The sequence below is a fragment of the Salarias fasciatus genome, chromosome 7 (genome assembly GCF_902148845.1).
Source record: "Salarias fasciatus chromosome 7, fSalaFa1.1, whole genome shotgun sequence".
Taxonomy (NCBI): domain Eukaryota; kingdom Metazoa; phylum Chordata; class Actinopteri; order Blenniiformes; family Blenniidae; genus Salarias; species Salarias fasciatus.
In genome coordinates, this window is record NC_043751.1 from 492,865 (window position 1) to 501,899 (window position 9,035).

The 9,035-nt window shown below is 46.0% G+C and overlaps 1 protein-coding gene across 1 annotated transcript; it reads left to right on the forward strand.

The window, feature by feature from the left end:
* Window positions 1–6,743: 6,743 nt before the first annotated feature.
* Window positions 6,744–8,416, forward strand: LOC115391480 (hyaluronidase-5-like). Its single transcript, XM_030095755.1, has 3 exons — window positions 6,744–7,674; window positions 7,810–7,899; window positions 7,997–8,416. Exons 1-3 carry the CDS (start codon window positions 6,784–6,786, stop codon window positions 8,414–8,416), a joined length of 1,401 nt encoding a protein of 466 aa, XP_029951615.1. The 5' UTR covers window positions 6,744–6,783.
* The last annotated feature ends 619 nt before the right edge of the window (window positions 8,417–9,035 follow it).

Genomic DNA, 9,035 nt, shown 5'->3' on the forward strand with positions numbered 1-9,035 from the left:
ACACACACACACACTCACACACGGTCACACACTGACGCTCCGGAGGCCGGGCGCGCGCAGGGAGGAGCCGGGAGCGCGCAGCCTCCCTCCCTCTAGACCTACTACACATAGAGTCATGAACAAAACGACACTACATCACGCGGTCACACAGGTGAATCATGTCCAGGTAGTTTCTTCTCTGAGTCTCCCTGCATTTATCTGAGTGTAGAAGCGGTCATTCTGCATTCAGCTGCATCGGTCTATGTGTCTAGTTAGTAACTATATATCTGTGTATCTACACGTCCATGGATTAGTTTCCTTAATTTATGTCGGTCTAGTTACATACATCTATCGAGAGAGGCCCGGGGCTGGAAACCACGCCCCCCTCGTGGAGATGACGTCATGATACGGGTGTTTGAACTGTGTTGTCAAAATGAAAAAAAAAAAAAAACTGACTCACGACCAGACTAGTTACCATCAGTTTATCACTTTTTTTTTATTTCTATTGTATTTTGATTTGGTTTGAGTTAAATCCATCTGTAGAAAACATTATTAGAAGATGTGATCCTTCTGGCAATGTTAATGTTTTACTGGGTCGTGTTGGAGCAGAAGGTTAGAAACTAAACCAAACATTAGGAAATTAAACCCGAAACAAAACCTCAGTAATTCTGCCAGTCTGTTTTGGGTTGCTGGTTCCAAACCTGGTTAAAGGAGGAGGGCTGCAGGTGGACTTATCAGTTCCACCCCACAGAAAATGCTCTTGTATTAAATTTGATATTGTAAATATTGTAACATTTAACAACACAGAACAACACTGCTTATATGATGTGGGTCTAGACAAAGTACTGAAGTCATGAAGATATTTTGACAAAATTAAAAAACGAACCAACAGAAGAACGTTTATTTATAGTTCTAAACATTTTTGACACAGCTTTTGTCTCTCCCACAACTTCTTTCTTCTCTCCTACAGAGTTGATTACAATTACATGCAAATGATCAATTATGCAATTTCCAAAATCCATGTCATTTAAAGACTGTAAGGATCCACCAGCTGCTGTGCTTACTGTGGAGATGACAACACTGCTTCTATGTAGTGTGATGAATTAAAATGTCTCCTACAGTGAATGGGGTCATCTGGGGATTAATAGTCTCAGTAAATACTGGCACGGGCTGTGGGGCTCTTTGCCCGCAAATTTCACATCCCTGAATAAACTACACTTTGAAATTAAAAGTAATGAAATGTTTTTGCAGTGTTTGTGAGATGGAGCTGCTAGGACCAGAGGAAGGGCTCAGCAGACTGATGGAAGTGATCAGGGCAGCGCCGGAGGAGGCAGGATGGAGGAGGATGATCCAAGACCCAGGAGAAACCAGAGAGGCACGCAACATGATCACGTCAGTGACTAAAACATTAAAAAACACTCAAGAAAATCCAGCGGGCAGAAAGAAAACTACAGCAAAACACACAGAAGGAAACACCGCTGTTTGTGCTTCGATCTAATCCTGCCATCTTCACTCTGTCGGTCTGACTTGTGGAGTGACTCAGGTCACAGCTGTCACGGTGGCTCTGCGCCACCTCGTGGTGGGAAGTGGTATTTCAGGTGATATTGAGGGAATCCACGGACGGTCCGGTGTCTGGTCGGTCATTTCCACTCTCACATACTATGTCAGCATTTTGGTTTTTATTGTGGTAATTATGGGATTTGATTGTAAAGATCTTGAAATGTTGATTTTCGGAACTTATCAGGTGAAAATTACATGTAATTAAACAAGAAAATTATTTTAAAAAAGTTTAACTTTGAGCATGTTCAGTCTGTAGAGGTGCAATTTGTTAGATTCTTTGTGTTTTGTTTAAATTTTATGTTTATTTTTAAATTATTATAGGAGTTTTATTTTTGAAACCCATTTTCAGTCCCAGCTCTGTTAGCTGTTTTCACATTTCTCACTGTTTTGACCCCATGTCCTTGTATTCCTCCTTTTTACCTTTTCCTAGAATGTACTCTGTATTTGTTTTGGCAATTTTTGTGCATTTAAAATACTTTGAAAAATTTGCATTTTTTTTTTAATCTAAGCAATTTTTGTAGATTAGTTTTCAGCTGGTTTCTATTTCAGTCATTTTAGCCATTTTCTTGCTGTTGGTCAAATTTTCCAGTTCTTCCTTTTTTTTTTTTAAACTGATTAGAAGCATTTTTCACTTTTCTCATTTCAACCACATTAGCTTTTAAAGGTGCATTAAGGAGTTTTACAACCTTAAAAATACTTATTTTCCACCATAAATATGTTACACATTTTTAATGATGTATTGTGTACAATGTGCCCTGACATATTCATTACCAGAACCTCTAACAGCGCTAAACTGTCACTTGAAAGTCACAGTGCCGGTCCGGCACCAGAATTTTTTTGGGGAGAATTTGAAGGGAATGACGTAATGCGTGCTCCGGCTGGTTCAGTTTCATTTTGTCCGCCATTACTCCGCTAGATGCTTAGTGAGCAACAACTGAGCAGGAGCTTCCAGAAAGTCAGAACAGACTGGCTTCTAGCACTGCCACAGCTCCACACAGACTCCACCAGGGAGAAGAAACTTAAATCTTACTTGAGAGCGCTTCTAAATGAGCGAACACTTAGTTCCCCTCTTCCGTGCACGGGAGCCACAGGCACGAGTTTTTCACTAAGCTGCGTTACGCCCAAGGCCTGCAGGGGGCGCTGTTTCGCATAAAACGTGCAAACTCCTCAATGCACCTTTAAGCTTTTTCAGCCTTGTTTAGAATCAGCTTCATAACGTTTAATAAGTGCTCATATCAGTAGCTGAAGGTCAGAATCCATAGAATCCATACATGTCCTTCAGGAGCCTGGTATCGGAGCAGCTCTAGTTATTAATGAATAACGGGCTGCTTTCACTTAGATGTGTTTGTCTGATGTATTTTCTGATTAAATAAAGATATCAGGGTTGAACCTGCAGACTCAGCAGTGGTGACATTTGTCCAGACGGGCCTGCTGGAGCTACATGCTGAACAGGAGAGCTGGCAGAGTGTCTCCAGGCTGGAGGAGGATCCTCTGGGGGAACGAGAACAGGACGACCCTGCTCTGACTCCAGTCAGACCTGGAAGGCAGGAAAGACCTGACTGTGAAGCAGAAGACTCGATTTATGAGGCAGATGCTCATTTTGAACTGCTCTTTATATTTCGTTAATTTTATTCTAAACAGAATGTTTGCTGTGAAATCAAATAAAAATGTTTGTATGAACGCTACAGAGCCATCCTGGGAAGCTTCTTCTGAGACGTTTAGGTAAAATAAAGAAAAGTAGAACTTTTACATCAACTTAAAACTGATTAAAAAAACTGAATCCTGTCTTCATGTTACAAAGATGTTGATTCCAATGAGTGGGACTGAGTCAAAGTGAAGCTGATTTTCATGATGAGTCCAAATGAGTCACGTCAGGATTAAAGTAATCCCTCTGGGAACGATTAACTCCTGATAGAACATGAATCTGCTGAACCTTCGCCCTCTTTTTAACTCATTTACTCATGAATATATGAGAGAAATCCTCTGAGGCTGCAGCAGCCTGGCTCGTTCTCCATCCTGTCCTCCATCCTGTTCTCCATCCTGTTCTCCTTCCTGTCCTCCTTCATGTTCTCCATCCTGTTCTCCTTCCTGTCCTCCATCCTGTCCTCTTTCCTGTCCTCCATCCTGTTCTCCTTCCTGTCCTCCATCCTGTCCTCCATCATGTCCTCCATCCTGTCTTCCTCCCTGTCTTCCTCCCTGTCTTCCTGCCTGTCCTCCTCCCTGTCCTCCATCCAGTTCTCCATCCTGTTCCCCTTCCTGTCCTCCATCCTGTCCTCCATCCTGTCCTCCATCCTGTCTTCCTTCCTGTCCTCCTCTCTTCCTGATGATGAAATCTGTCTATCTCCTCTATTTCCACACACTAATGACCAACTCCCGGCGCTCGCTGCATTCCTCGCGTGTCCGAACAGAGGCCTGGGATATGAGTGGCGGAGCTGTCCTCACAATGTCCTCGCCCCGAAGCCGAGGCCCCCCGGGGCAAGACGGGGAGGAGGGAACCTGCGGAAACCTTAAGGATGGTTTTGAAAGAATCATGGAAAAGCTGCAACTCAATCGGCCCTGACAAGTTGCCACAAGCGCCACGCCTGTAAGGGAAGCTGCCGCCCCGGCCGATTGAAAGAGGAGCTGCTCAGAGCAGCTTTACGACTCCTGGGGAGCGTGGACGCCTGGCGGAGCGGGACCCCCACGCTGCAGGTCGGTGCTGGCTTTACGGCGTCTGGTTTCCAGGTTTACCGTCAGGTTGAGTTCAGGTCTGACCTCCGGCCTGAGCAGAGCAGAGCAGAGGGAACAGCCGGTCTGACTGTACCGTCCTGAGGCTGTCATGTCTCAGAGAGCTGCCGGAGACACGGCGGCTGCAGGTCTGAGTTGCTCTAGTTAGTGTTGGCAGAATCCATCAGCAGGTGCACGGTTTACCGGCACCTTAGAAAGATTTAGAGGATTTTCAAATAATGGTCTTATGAAATCAAAAGCGTTAAAACATGTGAAAGAGAGAAAACAAAATAAATCCGTCCTTTTGCAGACGATCATGTGACTTACATTTCTCACTGTAAATGCTTTTGTCTATTTTTACTGCTTATGGAATTATGTTTAGATCGCATTGTGACACTAACGCCTTTGTTTTGACCGTTGACACATTAAGAGTGTGTGATCAGGGCAGAGTTTGTCCTCTGGACGTCCAGACAGTGAGACGGAGGCGTCGGGCTGAAGGAGTCCACAGCAGAGGCTTTAAATGTCAGGGCTGCTCACGTTACCGCTCACTGCTTCAGCTGCTTCTCCTACAGTCCTGCCTCTCATTCTGCTCTTCAGGAGCCTCTCAGCTGATCCAGGATCAGGCTGAAGAGGATCCTGACCAGGGGTTCAACCCGTGGCCCTCAGGCCCCTCTGAGGCGGCTCCATGAAGCTCTCAGAATATGATCTGGAGATAAAACGGTTCACCAACTTGTAGGTGAAATGTGACATTTAGTAGTTTTTTTAATTAAAATATTTCACAGTGTCGTTAAGGTGAGGATCTTCTCTTACTATTTTAATCAAAATAACATGTGAGATAACAAGAAGACGTCTTGATCATTTAAAGTGGAGGCAGCCTGGTCCATCAGCCTGTCCTGACCTGAAGCTCTCTGGAGGACCAGGCTCCTCCTCCACGGGTTCATCTGCTTCCATCCTGGCACAGAAACCAATGAGAATATTTCATAAGATGCCAAAATGTCGCATTCCTTTGAGGGGAGTATGAAAAGCTGAAAAAGACGGATGGCAGCATGAAAACCGACACACCTCCACTCTCTCGCTTCCTCTGGGATTCATGGCCTCTTCCTTTCCAGTCTTGTTTGCTCTGATTGTTCCCAGCAGCTACAAGCAGATCATTCCCTCAAACAAAAGCACTTCTCCATCCACCTTCAGGAGGACCGCTGCTGGCCTCCATCTGCTCCCCCTCAGAACCTCCCTCCGGGTATCAAACCCATCCAGTCAGGTCCGCCGGCACAGGGACTGGGTAGACATTTGGATAAAAGGTGAAAATACCTTCAGGTCCAGTTGACCCGACTCAGATCTGAGGAGCCTCCGACCTGGAGAACATGCACAGACTCCTCCCTGGAAACCGACGTCCTCCTAATTAGTCCCTCATTATCTTAATAGTGGAAAGAATTCTGGCTTCATACACTCTGTTTTTCACTGAGCTTCTCTGGGCTGTAAATTTCCATTCAGGAAGGTTTTTCTTCTTGTTCTTGACTTGTTCCCAAATCCGTTCAGATTGTGAATGTCTGGGTAAAGAAAGATCCCCAAAACAACAACGGAGACGAGTGAAGAACAAAGAAAAGATGTTTGGAAGATAATGTGGAGATTTTCTGATGAGTCCAAGTCTCATATCAGTGGCACCATTCACCAGTAACACTCATTACTCCTGATTTTATTCTGCATTTATTGGGACAGAAATTACAGCCTGAAACAGTGTTGAAGCCATAAACCTGCAGCGATGAGTGAGATTTTAAGACGCGTCGCAGACGGACGCTGAGGAAGAGGGATCTCCTGCGAAGCTGCTGAGCTTTCACTCTTCACTCAGTCATTTGTCTTCAGGGTATCAAAAACCCATAAATCAGTCCAGACCTGCGGCTCCTGCTTCAGATTTACAGCTGATGCTCGTTTCATCTCACACGTCTCATCCTAACTCAGAAAAACTAATAAAAACTCCAAAATATCACCTGTCAAACAGACTCATCAGCCATGTTTTAAGCCTGATCTCTTTTATTCCAACCCAGAATTTAGCAGATTGTAATTATAAACTGAAGGAATTCTTTTTTGTTTTTGAGAAATTTGAAAATATAGAATAATATAACAGTAGTTTAAAATTATTAGTGCTCTATTGTAGCATTCAAACTCACTTTTAGGGTTTCCTCTTTAATTACCTCAGCCAGGAGGTTATGTAATCACATTGGTTTGTTGGTTTGTTTGCAAGATCTGCGCTGTCTGAGTGCCAAATTCTAGTTTTTTTTTTAAATCCAGTGCAGGTTTTGATTCCGGTTCTGGTTCTGGTTCTGGTTCTGCTGAGACATGGATGAGACCGGGTACTCAGAGTCACTCCAGATCCATCAACGAGGATTGGATCAGTTACATTTGTTTTCAACAGTTTTCAACTCATTTTGCTCGTGGTTTGGAAAAGCCTCCTTGTGAACTGGGTTTGTTTGATTCTGTTTTTCAGATTGTCATCTCAACATGATCGGAGCTGAGCATCACGTCACATCAGCGGTGGTCACCATGCTGGTCCTGCTGAGCCTGAGTCGAGCCTTACCCAGAACAGACCCCCCCCTCCTTCCCGATCGTCACTTCCTGTTCATGTGGAACGCTCCGACCGAGCTCTGCGAGATCCGCTTCGGCATGCCTCTTGATCTGTCCCACTTCGACCTGGTGAGCAGCACCCTGAAAACCGCCACAGACCAGAGTATCTCCATATTTTACACCGATCGCTTTGGCATCTTCCCGTACGTGGATGAGGAGACCGGGGAAATGTACGACGAGGGTCTGCCTCAGCTCATAGACATGGAGGAGCACCACGAGGAGGCCGAGGAAGACATCGAGTACTACATCCCCAACAAAAACAGTCCGGGCCTGGCAGTGCTGGACTTTGAGGAGTGGCGGCCGCAGTGGATTCGAAACTGGGGGAGTAAAGACATCTACCGACAGATCTCCATAGAAACGGTCAAGATGAAGAACGCGTCGCTGTCAGATGACGAGGCAGAAGACCGAGCCAAGGCCTCGTTTGAACGTGCAGCCAGGAAGTACTTCGTCAGATCCATCCGGGTGGGGAAGAGGCTGAGGCCCCACAGGCTCTGGGGTTACTACTTATACCCCGACTGCTACAACTACGACTACAACCAGGACATGGAGGGCTTCACCGGCCAGTGTCCAGACATCGAGAAGTCCAGGAACGAGGAACTGCTGTGGCTCTGGAAAGAGTCCACCGCACTCTATCCATCCATCTACCTGGAGCTGGTTCTCAGAGACTCCCAGCAGGCCAGACTGTACGTCCGACATCGCATCCAAGAGGCTGTTCGGGTGTCAACCCTCCCCAACAGCTCCTACTCCATCCCCTTCTACGCCTACATCAGACCGGTGTACAAGGACAGAGTGAACGTCTACATGTCAGAGGTCAGTTCAGGAAATCTGTCTTGTCTTTGGTCTTTTCCGTCAGACTGAGCAGCTCGCTTCCTCCATCTACTGGTCACGTCTGTTTGTAACAGGTCTGTTTTTGTGGTTGTCATGTGTCTGGCTGGCGGAGAGCAGTTTGATCTGGTCAACACGATTGGAGAAGCTGCTGCTCTCGGGGCGGCCGGCGTGGTTTCCTGGGGAGACATGGACGTCACCGACACAGAGGTACGGCACGAGATCAGCCCGGGGCGTCGGTATCGAGATGAACTTCGGTCAGACTCACATTACAACGTGGACTCACTCACAGATCTCCCCCCTGCAGGACTCGTGCTTCGGTGCTCGAAGCCACCTGGAGAACGTCATGAACCAGTACATCCTGAACGTCTCCACGGCGGCCGGCCTCTGCAGCCGGGCGCTGTGCCAGGGTCGAGGCCGCTGTGTGAGGAAGCAGTGGGATGAGGACGTCTACCTTCACCTGGACCCTCACCGCTACCAGATCCTGAGGCGGCGCCGCGGCGGCCCGCTGAGCGTGAGCGGCAGCCTGTCGCAGGCCGACGTCTTCTGGTTCGACCAACACTTTGACTGCATGTGTTACAGCGGCGAGCCGTGCAGATCGCTCTACAGCTTCAACATCATCGAGGAGTTTGTAGTGACCACGAGGAATGGAAGCGCCGAGAGGACGAATCGTCTGCTGCTGCTGGTCGCTCTCATCTGTCTGACGTACATCTGGACGTCCACATAACAGAGTTCATGCCTCTGCTGTTACTGCTTCATTTTGGGAAATTGATTTTTTATTTGATTTTCTAATAAAGATGATTCCTCTCTGCCCCTTCGCCACAAACTGATTTGAATACTCCATCCATCCATCCATCCATCCATCCAATCCATCATTCTTTTTTTCAATATATTTTATTGATTTTTCACATAACAAATGACTATTGAACAAAGTCAATTAACACAATACCACACTTTCACACAGACATACACACTCATACACACACACACAGGGTCTCCAACACCATTCATGTACCATAGTAAAGATAAGACAAATTAATAATAAAAGAAAAAAAATAGTGAATTGTAAATAGGGATACACATAAGAACAATTAAAAGAAAGCAAAAGCATGATAAAAAGGTACTATATTACCCTATTTTCTTGATGTTATAAGGTTCATATACGGCTCCCACAGTTGTGTAAATTCCTTCATTTCACCTTTGGCAATGTAAGTTAGTCTTTCCAGCCCAAGGCACTCTGACAGCTCTTTTATCCATACCTTTGCAGAAGGCGCATCCATACTCCTCCAGTTCAGAGCAATCGCTCTCCTGGCGTGTAACAGTCCAAAGTCCATTAGTTTTGTCCG